Source organism: Carassius carassius, chromosome 48 (assembly GCF_963082965.1).
Source record: "Carassius carassius chromosome 48, fCarCar2.1, whole genome shotgun sequence".
In the NCBI taxonomy this organism is placed as follows: Eukaryota; Metazoa; Chordata; class Actinopteri; order Cypriniformes; family Cyprinidae; genus Carassius; species Carassius carassius.
The window spans coordinates 4,208,534-4,222,783 of NC_081802.1; the positions used below are offsets into that span (position 1 = coordinate 4,208,534).

At 39.1% G+C, this 14,250-nt stretch overlaps 1 protein-coding gene across 1 annotated transcript; it reads right to left on the reverse strand.

The window, feature by feature from the left end:
* Positions 1–8,580: 8,580 nt before the first annotated feature.
* Positions 8,581–12,797, reverse strand: LOC132131742 (uncharacterized). The gene is made up of 7 exons (XM_059543836.1): positions 12,518–12,797; positions 11,372–11,714; positions 10,953–11,069; positions 10,496–10,791; positions 9,902–10,220; positions 8,935–9,173; positions 8,581–8,834 (listed from the first exon to the last, which is right to left on the reverse strand). The coding sequence occupies exons 4-7, from the start codon at positions 10,551–10,553 to the stop codon at positions 8,737–8,739; spliced, it is 714 nt and encodes a 237-aa protein (XP_059399819.1). The 5' UTR covers positions 10,554–10,791; positions 10,953–11,069; positions 11,372–11,714; positions 12,518–12,797; the 3' UTR covers positions 8,581–8,736.
* Positions 12,798–14,250: the final 1,453 nt, after the last annotated feature.

The window sequence follows — 14,250 nt, forward strand, 5'->3', positions numbered from 1 at the left end:
ACACTGCATTAAAATGTTTGTGTATGTAAGGAACAGAACTCACTCTCAAAATTAAGATGAAACGTTTTCGGCATTTAACACTATTTTTGACTAAAAGTAGGCCTAATATGACAGAGCCCAGAGACACATTATGTTCGGTGATTTTAACGTAAACCACCATCGACAGAGCCGTCGTGTTTTGTTTATGTTTTGAAGGCTATTTCGCAAAGCACGCTCTTGAAATGTTGCCATGTCCACGTATTATAAGCAACATTTAAACAAGCATCTTTGGGCTGGTTTTTGCACTCGGCTCATAAAACAACCTAGTTTATGGAGTTAATAATGTGATTTTTTTCTAGCAAGATCTGGCAATACTAATGTATAAGTCATTAACTAGATGTTCAGTTCGGATCTGTACACATTGAGAGGATTCGCTTTGGTTTGGTTTTTTCACAATTCGCTTGGTTTGTATGCAATTAGCTGCAGTATGTACTGTAGGCCTCTCTTAGTTTCTCACATATGGAATTACTATATTTAACAAAAAAACATGACATCCATCTACTCTCCGAACCACTTAGAACCACTTGTGAGGAGATTTCAGATACAGTATGTCTGCTGATTTGAGTGTGTATTTCCATATGTGCGAGAATGGGATCCATGTATAGACATACATTCCATTTAATGTTTTAAGTGACAGAAGGAGGAAGATGACGGACGAGTAAATAATGATCATGATACATACGCTGATGAATGTTCATTTTTGTTTTCTTTCAGACGGATAAAGAGCAGGATGATGTGGTGTATGCAAGAGTCTCGAAAAGGTGACTGACTCTTGATCAAACTGTGATTCTGGTTTGGGTTACTAAAGTAGTTTTACACCCCAAATATGGGAAAGGTATTTCATGTCAATATAAAAATATATGCACATTAACAATTTCATAAAAGTGGAGCATTTCTCATCATTTCCTAACAAGTTCAGGATTTCATTGAGGGATATAATGCAGGGGTGTCACTAGGTCTTTTTTAGGGGGGCTTCAGCACAGGCGTCAGAAGCAGAAAACAAGGTGTGTGCATTTATCTATAAATTATGATTTTTTTTATTCCCATAAATGCAGTTTACACAATGTGATGCGGGAGCAATTACAAGACCCATCCTCTGTAAAGTTTTCACTGCATTCACACTTTGTCACACTGCAGCTGATGGAAAACAGCTACAGTGTGATAAAGATGCACCAGAAAAACTGCCACAAAGACGTGATTCTCAGCCAGTTTTCACACGTGTATTTCAGATATATTGTGAAAAACTGTTTATTTATTATTAAAATTATGTTCATGTGAAGTTCTTTGACATTAAATGTAGTGATTTTTCCACTTCTTTGCAGACTGTAAGTTTGATATTCAGTAAGTTTACATTCTGAACAGTTCTAAAACGTTTGGCTTTTGTTATTTCTGTATTAAGTCTGATATATATTTGAAACATATATGATCTCGTCTCCAGCTCATATCAACTTCGGAAGATCGCCAGAAATAACGTATACTTACCTTTTGAGAAACTAACCTGTGTGTCTTTGTTCTCCTGTCTCCAGAACGCCTGTGACAATATCTGTGATCTGAAATTCCCTGCGAGCCCCGATATCTCCTGAGTTCTCGTGCGACTCTCTGGGCATTGACCTTCCTCTGCAAGGAAAAAGAGACAAGTATTAATATCCTGGAATTGTGTGGCTTTGACGTCTCGACAATTGATGAACTCACCTGTATTTCACTGAAGTTAACTCCACAGAACCAGCACCTGAAATTAACCTCATCTCACCTCTCACGAACTCTTGTTTCAATAAAGACTTTGTGTTGAATTCTATCACCTCTGTCTCTAGTGTAATATCCTGACAGAAGGCTTGAACAACACAGACATGAATTCAGCACAACCCGAGGATGGCACTTCCGCAAACATCTCTCCAACACTGGTGTACCTCGGGAACACAATCTCTCGACCAGCGCCCTTCTTCGGCCGGGAAGAGGACTGCAATGGATTTCTGTTAAAATGTTCTCTCGCACTGGAGCAACACGCACATCAGTACCCCACTGAAAGATCAAAGATATCATTCATTATTCAGCAGTTATCCGGGGTTACGCTGAGATGGGCGGAAGCACTGTGGTTCCACGAGACAGCGGTCACTTCATCGTTTCAGAGATTTATCAGCCATTTCAAAGAAGTGTTTGGCTATCCTGTGGGTGATTCTTCGGTCAGTGAGCAATTGTTGCCTCTACGTCAAGGGAAGAAATCAGTGTCTGAATATTGTCTAGAATTCTGAGCTCTGGCCGCAGCGAGCGGATGAAACGAGAAAGCCTTGCTGATGGTGTACCGGGAAGGGTTAAATCCCGCACTACGATTACAACTCACCATCTATGACGATAATCTGGGGTTAGAAAAATTCATGCAGCAAGCCCACCGAGTTCACCTGAGATCCCAGTCATGTTATCGAGAAACACATGCCCCAGCTCCTGTTAACCATCAGCCCCTACCCGAAATAATTCCTGAGTCACAACCAGAACGGATGCAGGTGGAAACCAAGAGACTGACACCTGCAGAACGAAACCGCCGACGAGAAATCAAATTATGCCTTTACTGTGGAAATGAAAACCACTTCATATGAACCTGTCCTTCTCATCCCCCATGGGTAACGGTGAGTTCAGTTCTTCCGAAACCCTCCGTATCAACTCCATTAACTATCTGTGTGACTCTGAGATTTCGAGATCTCGCCATTTCAGCCACGGCCATTGTTGACTCCGGATTGGCCGGCAACTTCATCTCGGGGAAACTCACAGAGGCACACGACCTCCGAAGAACCCGAACCTCGAAACAGTATTCAATCTACGCAGTGATGGGCAAGATGATCAATTCCAAGCTACCCCCACACCGACCTTGGGATTGTGCAATAGACTTCATTCCTGGAGACCCCATTCCTAAGGGCAGAATTTACTCCTTGTACATCCCTGAACAGGAAGCCATGCATGAGTATGTTGAAGAGACCTTAAAACAAGGGTACATTAGACCTTCTACCTCACCAGCTGCCGCCAGCTTCTTCTTTGTCCCTATAAAAGATGGTGGGTTATGACCTTGCATAGATTACAGAGCCCTAAACAAAATAACTGTGAAATTTAGTTACCCACTTCCTTTGATTCCGTCCTCCCTAGAACAACTCCGTGACGCCCGTATCTTCACCAAGCTAGATCTCAGGAGTGCTTAGAACCTAGTGCTTGAATCAGAATTCAAAAGGGGGACAAATGGAAAACGGCTTTCATCACCCCAGCTGGGCACTACGAATATCTGGTAATGCCATACGGTCTAGTAAACGCCCCCTCCATGTTTCAAAGTTTCATGGACGATGTCCTCCGAGAGTTCCTTAAACCGGTTTGCCCTTGTTTACATCAACGACATACTCATTTACTCTCGCAATGAAAGTGAACATCAACATCACGTCACCCAAGTGCTCCATCGACTCCGAGAGTTCTCGTTGTTTGTAAAAGCAGAGAAATGCATCTTTCACCAGACCTCCGTTGAATTCCTAGGCTACCACATCAGTGCAAGATGGGGTAAAGATGGATGACCGTAAGACAGAAGCAATCACTTCCTGGCCTATTCCCAAGTCAGTTAAAGAACTCCAGAGGTTCCTGGGCTTCGCAAACTTTTATCGTCGGTTTATTGATCAGTACAGTATGATTACCACCCCATTGACATCTCTACTCAAGGGTAAATCAAAAACACTCCAATGGACTCCAGAAGCAGAACAGGCCTTCCAGGCACTGAAGACCGCATTCACAAAGGTCCCTTTGCTACAGCTCCCAGATCCTGAGAATAAGTTTATTGTGGAAGTGGACGCCTCTACAACGGGAGTGGGAGCCATCTTATCCCAGTACTCAGAACATGCCTTTTTCTCGAAGAAACTATCACCAGCCGAGAGAAACTATGACATTGGCAATTGAGAACTACATCCGGTAAAACTTGCCCTTGAAGAATGGAGCCACTGGTTGGAGGGAGCCCGGCAGCCTTTTCTTGTACTCACGGATAACAAGAAACTCCAGTACCTAAAAGAAGTGAAAAGACTCAACCCTTGCCAGGCTAGGTGGGCCCTATTATTTACACGGTTCCACTTTCAAATATCCTACCGCCCCGGTTCCAAGCCGAATATGCCCAAAATTCCTTCTGACAAACATCTAGCAACATAACTGTGTTACAATGCATTCTTGGTTATCAACCTCCCCTGTTTCCATGGTCTGGAGAGCTGTCTGATGTTCTCGCAGTGAACACCTGGTTCCGTAAAAGCAAGAGAGTCTGGAACCAGGCACACCACCACCTTCAACAGGCTGTAAACGCTTCGCGGATGCTCATCGTAAGCAAACCCCTACCTACCAGCCTGGCCAACTGGTATGGCTATCCACACGGGACATCCAGTTACAACAACCCTGTAGGAAGTTAAGCCCGAAGTACATAGGACCATTCCCAATAGAACGACAGATTAACCCCATCACCTACGGTCTCCAACTTCCTGCTCAGTACCGGATAAACCCTACCTTTCAGGTCTCCTTGTTGAAACCCCATCACTTACCTGTTTCTGTTCCCTCTGCAGTCCCGGTCCCTGACAACGACCCCCCATTGCCGCCCATCGATGCTGAACCCATCTACACAGTGAAGGAGATCCTGGAATCCCGGCGTCGTGGGGGGCGGTTAGAGTACTTGCTAGACTAGGAGGATTATGGCCCAGAAGAGAGGTGTTGGGTGCCTCGCCAAGATATTCTCGACTCAAGTCTGTTCACAGGGTTTCACGCCCAGCCTCCAGAGAAACCCGCTCCACGACCCCGAGGCAGACCCCCACGACGCCGGAGAGTAAGGTCCACTGGCGCGGACCCTGGAGGGGGGGGGGGGGGGTAGTGTCAGGGACCAGGCAGACCCGGGCCCAACCAATTCACAACGCTCACACTTCCCAGAGTACTAATAGCCCGCATCTGGTCACCTTCATCGTGACACTATAAAGCACTCACCTATGAACCACTTCACCGTCAAGCCTCGACCTGGAATCGACCTCACGATCTTGTCTCCAGCTCACCTCGACTTCGGAAGATCGCCAGAAGTAAAGTATACTTACCTTTTGAGGAGCTAACCTGTGTGTCTTTGTTCTCCTGTCTCCAGAATGCCTGTGACAATATCTGTGATCTGAAATTCCCTACGAGCCCCGATATCTCCTGAGTTCTGCGACTCTCTGGGCACTCATCTACAGTATGTCTCTAGTGTACAATCCTGACATTAGTGGAGCTGTATATATTGTGATGTCTGCAAAGGTCAAGCATGTGGCCAAAGAATTTAAAGATTATACTAAAGCATTTGGAACAAATGAATCCATGTTTAGTTTTGCACTGTCAAGTTTGCTGTGTGAATAATGAAATTAAATAAAAAATATTTTAGAATATGTGTCACATGACAATTAAACAAGACTAATACAACAAATCAAAACAGCAGATCTATACACAATATCCCACTGGCAAAAACATCCACTGCTTTTTTATAATAGAAATCAAAATTGCTTGTGGATTTTGTATTATCTTTGATGTATTCAATTATCAAAAAATTTTATCTGGAAAATATATAATAGAGACACTACCAGGCCTTTATAAATATATGAATTTATATTTACATCTTTAAAATGCCTTAAAAGGTGTCAATAATAGTCAAAGTCAAAGTCAAAGTCTGCTTTATTGTCAATTCTTACACATGTACAGCACATATAAAGTACATACAGAGAATTGAAATTCTGTTAGTCTCAGACCCTTGGTGCATACAGATAACACTAACAGTAGAGCATAACAATGCAGATTAAATATAAAATATAACTATACAAATAAGGTAATAAAAAAACAAAACAAAGATAAATAAAGCAGGACAGATGCAAACCAGTGACATAAACAAATAGTGCAGATATAATGATTGTAGTGCAAAAAAACTTAACATCATAACATAACAACTTAACATTAACCTCATCTTGGCTGCAGGTGTTACTGCTGAAAACACCCTGTTAAACGGTTCAAGTCAGCAACGCTGAGTGTGAAATGAAAAGCTGAGAAGAAAAAAAACTGATGACAGCCACATGATCACAAAACTAAATGTGTGAACTTTTGTCCCACCAGTTTACATTCCATTCTGCTCTTAATTTGGTCTTTATCCCTAATCATGACTATTTTTACCCATAGTTGCATTCATTGCAGATGAAGCCCATGATTAACAGATGTTTGGCCTGATCAAGTATCAGCTGTTAAAATCAGACTCAGTGTTGTTGATTGAGGTCACACAAACCACACTCAGCAGTACTACCGGCGTCAGCTGAATCAGTAAATTGTGAAACTTGTGAAACAACCACAGATGAGTTTAATACAACAATCTGATCTGAATTACAAAATCAAAATATGCTAAACAAAACATGCATTTTTGTGAAAATATAGTAGAAGCGATCAACTGAGAGCAGCTGAGAGAAGAACTCCAAGCACTGAGACACCTTCGCCTTAAACACGCTGTGGTTTACTGTGCTTCTGCAAGAACAAACATTGGTTAACTTGTTAACATTGTCAGACTAAACTGAAGCTCTCAGCTGCCACAGGTGGCTAAGCTTGCATGTGAACATGAGAGAGAGATGAAGTGTGAAACCCAGAGCAGAAACGGACCACCGCTTTGCAAAGTTTGTTTTTCAGACCTGCTTTATATAATCATATTACGTATTATTAACATAAAATATCGAACAGCTGTGTTTATTGTGAAGTTAAATGTCACAAGGCCTGATATGTGCAAACACATTTTGGAGATGTACATTAACTATTCAGTATATCCATAATCTGTATATAAATAAAGGAATCCTACATTATTTTATGATTAATGTGATCACTGATCACTGCCTTTCGATTTCAATTTAGATTTGCCGAGGTCATCATCACTAGAAGCTCCTGTGAAAATCTCAGTATATTATTCAGCAGTCTATATCTGATCAGGAAATACTGACGGATCTATTATAGCAGCTCACTGAACTCTGATTAAATGAATTTAAATGTCTATCATGATGGTGATTGAAATCCTTTATTTCCAGAGACTGATTCATGGATTCCTCCCAATAACAATGTGCTTTTAAAATACAGTGTGCATTGTTTTCTCTCTTCTCTTCTCTTCTGTGGTGCATTTCCTAAAAACATTGTGAATCAACTATGTCCACAAGTTAAGAGTCTGTGTTGCCTGAAACCACAGATCCAACGAACATTAGCAAGCTGCGTTGAAAACATGTGTGGTTGAACTGCGCCTCACCACCTGTGGTTAGAAGCAGAGCTCGTCACCGCTGGAGTTATGCCCTATGCCTTTTGACGACTTCACCATCCACTTTGACAGATTTGGAAAGCTTAAAGTTCTTCTTACGTAATATACAGTTATTTTTGAATAGTTCAATTTTAACGAGGATGATTTAAGCGTGATTATCAAAACTGCGCTCCCTTTGTAGTGCACTCCGAAAACATTTAGGCCATTTTGAACACAGCCGTGGTTTGTAAAGAAAGGTGGGTTTTATTATTTAAGCTACAAGCAAAAATCATTTCCAAAGAAAGATTTCTCAAATAACTGTACTTCTAAAACATATATGTTAATGGTTTTCACTTGTTTGATAAAGTTATCTGAAGCCTACTGTAGCCTACATAGCATAAATACAACATATCTGTAGTGATTGGAATGAGCTGTAAGAGACTTGCATTGTATACACCATATTGTCTGTCATTTCAATGACCCATCTACATGTTCTCTTTCAATCTATGTGTCAGAGTCTTTGTTAAACTTCAGGGTCATTCTTTTTAGAGTCTCTTCTAAAGACTCTGCTGGAGCGCCAACTAGTGAGTGAACATGGAAAAACCACAACATATTTTACAATGTCATCAGTCAATAAAAGAATCAGTGTTTGTCCACTAGAAGACAGTATTTAATACGTAGACAAATCATGTAGACACTTACAGATCAGTTATCTTTATGTGAACATTTATTTAAATTACTAACAAACAAGAATAATGCAAACAGAAATGAAAAACCATTGGCACAACACAATGTGGTGTCCTAAAAATGGGCTTTTTGGTATAAGTCCAATAAGGCAAGTTCATCAGTCAAGTACTTCAGTATGGATATAAATCACTTTAAAAGATCTATCCATTCATTTTCCAAATGGCTTATCCTCAATCCCAGCGTGCACATGTGAGAGAAACGTCCTGGATGGATAGCTAGTACTTCACAAGGCTAACACACACACACACACTCACAAGCACATTCACATTTACACCTATGCACATTTAGTGTCTCTGACTGACCTTTCCTTCATATGATTAGACTGAACACTCAAACTCCACACAGAAAGGCCCTGTCACTAGCCGGGACTGTGACCAGGAAACTTCTTATTTTTAAGTATAATTATTTAATATAGCAGAAAAAAGTAGAAAGTTTTCCATTTAAATGAAATGAAAAGTCAAAATACTGAACGGATATTAAGAAGTCGGTTAATTTCTACAATAAGAGTCACATAGACTGAAGTGAACTCAAAAGAAGACAAGTTATACAACGAACAAAGAGTCATGCAGGTTTGGGGCAACGGGATTGTGAATAAATGATGACAGAACAGCGGAACTGTGTTCTGAGATGAGTTCAAATGTTGATGATGTCAGAGTGATTCACCCTGGTGGGCGTGTCTTATCTCATCAAACTGCACTCATCATGAGCTGCTCATTCACTCCATCCACATCCTCTTTACTCAGCAAAGGTATCTCTGCAGTCTCTGATTCATTCACTCTGTTTCCTGTGGAATCCACCAGAAACACAGACAACTGCATATTAAACAGAAAGAAGATCTAAAGGTCAAGTACGTATTATGATATTGAAAGGCTTGATTTTATTACCAAGGACTGTAAGAGTGTATTCACTATTTATGTTTCTTTTCTTGATGCTGCTGATCTGTAGTTGATAGACTCCAGTGTCACTAGTTCTAGCGTTTCTGAAGATGAGATCTCCTGTTAGATGGTCCAGCTCCAGTCTGTCTCTGAATCTCTCATCATCACCGTATGAAGTCTTTTTAAAGTCTCCATTCATCCCAGTTGCAAGAGTTTTACCTTCACAGCTCCACTGCACCTGCTCACCTCTTTGTATGTGAGTTTCAGAGTAAAGACCTAAATATTCACCCTCCATCACTGACACAGTCTTGGGACCAAACATACCCGGAGAACAAAATACTCAAGCTACTCCGATATAAAACTTGACACACTGGCAGTGACAATAGACACGATATACTGCAGTGCTGTCATCATTGAAGTGTATACTCCGCACACGTTTTAAGCCAGTTTAAGTGAGTATTAAACCATTCAGGCACAATGATGTCTACTTCAACTGCTCAGATCCTCACTGGCCTAAATCAGCATCTCAAGTCTACTATTGTACGTTTTCAACTGTAGCATAAATTATACCATATATTATCATTTTAACTAATTGGTTCATCTTCGAATCACAAATTCAGATATTTTTAATGAAACCTGTAAGCAGAGTTAAGGAAGTTAAATCAAGATAAATTTAGTTAAACATATTGACATAAGAAATCTTTGTATAAGAAACTGATCAATGAAGTGAGTTTATGATTAAAACAAGAAATCTTAATCCATAGAAAACGTGTCATAACCCATTGACGGATATTTGTTCTTGTTAAGCATAAACTCTTTTGTTACATTTTTCAGAAAACACTTTATATGGTATTTTTTATTAATTAAAATGAATTGCATAAACATTCTTTAAATTCACAGATACAAACTGATTCTAAAAGCATCACATGATCACTCTTCACAAAGACCTTCAAATGATAAACTGAGAGACAGTTACTCACCATTTGTAACAACTTTGAATGTCTTGTAATAGGTTCCTTTGCTGCTGCAGCTGATCTGTAGTTTATAATGTCCAGTATGTTCACATTTCATGCGCCTGATGGTCAAATCTCCAGTCCTTCTGTCCAGCTTCGGCCTGCTTCTGAATCTCCCATCAGGACCATCAAAGGTCTTTCTGGATCCTCCCATCATTTGAGCAATGAGAGCCTCTTGATCTCCAAACAGCCACACAATAAGCTCATTTTTCTGTATTTCTTTATTAAAACATCTGAGAGTAATATACCTTCCATCCATCACAAATTGAGTCTCCTCTTCAACTGTGACAGCAGCACAGAGAATGAGAAAGGTGTTAAAATTTAAGCTACATAGAAAATATGTAAAGCGATTCTTTACACTGCTTCAAGTGTCTCTCCTTTGTCCTGACTCATGTAAACACACATTTATGTTGCAATGTATTTCAAAGGGAGATTTTGAATCTTTAATCTTACATTTCCAAAGACTGGAATTACAGTATCCACAAAGAGTCTCTAGTTAAGACGTTTAAACTGAATTAACTGTAGAAGAAAGACTATGGATGAAGACTAGAACTGACCATAACCGCAGACATTAAGACAGAATATCTCTACTGAAACCCCGCCGCTGCATTTCATCTGTAGTTCATAAACTCCAGAGTCTGTGGTTCTGGTGTTTGTGATGGTCAGAGATCCAGCGTCAGTCTGTCTTTGAACATCCCATCAGCAAACTCAGATATCTCTTTGGCCTCTTCTCTGATTTCAGCGATAGAAACCCTTTGAGGTCCAAACTTCCACAGGATCTCATCATCTCTCTTGACTTTGATATCAGGCTTTAGAATGACAGTTTCTCCTTCCATAACTGGAAGTGTATTTACTTCATATGTCACAGCAGCACATAGAGAAATAAGTATCATACACGAGTTTGCAGATGAACATGTAAGTAACACTGACAATCATACATAGAATGGTGATGACCACAGTATTTCATCATTATACACTTAAACTAAATGTTCTCCTGTTGTATCAGCTACTCACACTTCTTCAGATCAGAGAAAAGGCAGCGATAACACATCATATCAATAGCTGCAGCTGCAAACACCAGCAGAACAACAACTACTATCCCTGCTTTAGCACCTGGAGACAGACCTGCAGCTGTAATGATAATGAAAGACAGTTATTAGTGTGACTGCGAGTGAATAAACCGGTAACACACTAGTAGGCCTATATGCCAACTAATAATTATTTAGACCCTGGAGTAAGTTGCCAATTGCATCTACTTGGTTATATATATTAAAGTGATCACATGTGGCCCAATCCCAACAACAGCATGACTTTGAGATTGTGGAAATACGTTGCACATAACATCATAAAATACTAGCTTGTTGCACTTTAAATCTCAGTTTAAGAACAACAACCTAAAATATCTAAATTACTCAAGTAATAAATGTCATCACCATAGACAGTAACACTGAATGTCATATATGAGGCTCCACTGTTGCAGTGGACCTCTAGTTTATAAAGTCCAGAGTCTGTGGTTCTCGTGTTCTTGATGGAAAGAGATCCAGTCTGGTTCAGCTGCAGTGTCTGTCTCTGAATCTCTCATCATTGGGATATGACGTCGCATTTGCATAGATTTCAGCAATGACTGGGCTGATATCTCCAAAACACCACTGTATCATTGTAAATCCCTGTGTTTGATTAAGATCAGGGTTTAGAGTGACAGAATCTCCCTCCATCACCAATACTGACTTTACTTCATCAGCAACATACACACCGGAGGAACAAACAGAAACAGACCTATAGTAACTAGGAATAGTCTTATTCAGAACAGCATTGACAAAATAATGAGAAATTATGTAAGTTGATTTAGAATCTAACAACAATCTACATTTTATGTTTATTTAGCAGACACATTTATGCAAAAAAGGGAAATATTAAAATGTGAAAATGTATGATTTTTTGGAATTGATTGTTTTTTCTTGATTTCACCACTGATTTTGGATTTCAACCAAGGGCCTACCCACCAGTTATCATAGTCGAACAGTTTCCGAAAAAACTGTATTCATTAAAATGTTTCAGAATTTTGGCCTTTAAGAAAACTGCATTAGCATTGTGAACTATTATGAACTAATCCATAAAAATAAAATAAATTAATAATAAAATAAAAAACTGGCACCAACAAAGCCAAAGGCGTGGGTTCGAATCCGGGGGAATGCATGAAATTATCTAATGCATAAATATTCTTAAAATGTTTAAAAGTCTTCAGTCAATAATTTACCACCCAAGCTCAGTGTTAAGGCATTGTAATAGTCCTATCAAGCAATCGAAGTCCGATGTCGCAGATTCATTTTAACTGGTTTTACGTCAGGACGCAGATTTTAAACTGCTAGTTTAAATTAAACGAGTTCTTGGGAAAGGTAATTTACGTTTTAAAAAGCACCCAACAGTCTTGAAACAAGGAGAAAAATGAGCTATTACAAAAGTGGAGAAGGACAGGAGAAATTGTAGGCTAACTGGATTTTAAGGAATAAGAGAACATCAATATTAAGTGCTCAAAGTGAAATTGAAAGTGTTAAAGAATAAACATATATCACACTTACCGCACATTAGAAATAAAAACAGAAATACATGTAAAGTGCTCGTCATATTGGAGATTCCAACGAAATATGATTTCGATGGATAGTAATACTGAACCACACTCACCCGATTGACAGCGTCGTTTGTGAACAACAGCTACCCACTAAAGGCCAGCAAAGAGGGGTTATTAAGCTATTAATGCTTACTTAATACTACGAAAAGGGAAGCTCTAAGTTTAATTTTTCCAACATCTGAAAGACTGTATGAAGTTCCTATGGCGACAGGCAGCAACCACACACACAGACACACACGATCGCTATCTATAATAGTGCATTAGCGCCATCTGCTGCTTAGCCTACATTGACCAAATGCAACTTTATTGGTATGAGACAAAAATAGAAATACAGAAAACGACAACAAACACAAAAATTAACAATTATAAAAGAGAAAATTAAGTTGAAGAATGTAAATTGAAACCCCTTAACAAAAAACATGGAGGTAGGCTATAACAGTGCAAGCTGCGGAGGTGTTGATTTTTTGATGCAAAAAGCCTTTTGAAGACTGTGATGTCTCAGATTTGGCTTTGAAAAGTTGTTTTGTTTGTTTGGAATTTGCCAACATTTCAGGGGTTGATTAAAAAAGAAAAGGGGATAAATGTTTTGTTGTTATTGTTTGAAAACAGTGCCTTTGTTCTTTCTTTTGATATATTCAAATATTCTTGGGGGTCATGCTAGCTGTGGATAGCAACTTAAATAAAACTGCTGAGGAAAGAGTGAATTATAAAAGAGTTTCATAAACATTGTTTATGACCACAACTAAAACCGTTTTAACAGCTCAACAGCACATGGGTCAGTTTCTTAAAAGTACATTCTATGCTGTAGAGCTCAACTGTTGATGATGTCACAGTGATTGACACTGGTGGGTGTGTCTTATTAAACTGAAGTTGTCACTTGCTGCTCTTTCACTTCATTCACATCCTCATTTAATGGTTTCACTGCAGTTGATCCATTTCATTTACTCTGTTACCTCTGGAATAATAAGAAAACATTTATTTTACTAAAAACATCTACATCTACATATGGATGATGCTCAAACTTCACTAAAGATAATGCACAAGTGCATAGGGATGAGCCCTTCTGAATAGAACACGAATAGTTACACATCTAGGAACCCTATAATGAGAAAAAGAGCTTCGAGGCACTTAAAATAATTTTTTTAGTTCATAGAGTACTCAAAAAGATATCTGAAGCATCTTTAGTTTTTACAGTGTATGGGGTTATTCATGGTTTGTTAAAAGTACCTTGTTTTGCTCTTACACTATTAAATTTCAGTGTTCAGTGGTTGAATTAAGTAGAATCATTTCATCATATTGTACCCAGTTACAAATAAATAAATAAACATGTATTGCATTAATAGAGCAAGCCTTTCACTGATTGTTTACATCTAATTCACACAAAGCATCATGGTGTAAATAAGGTGGATAGTCTGAACATGCAATACATATTAAATTAAATACTTTATTTGTCTACATTGCAAAAGAGTATTCTGTTATCAGAAGTGAATGTGTCCAATAATGTTCATTTCACAAATAGCAGTTCAAGAATATAGAATCATACCGTTAACAAACATGAATTAATTTTAGGCAGAACTTCATTATTCATAATTTCTTCAAGTGTTATGGATGGGGTTAGTATCATTTTCAAAAGCTTGCATTTTGAGAGCCATTTTCAGAAGTTTGCATTTTCAGGGCTCCAGA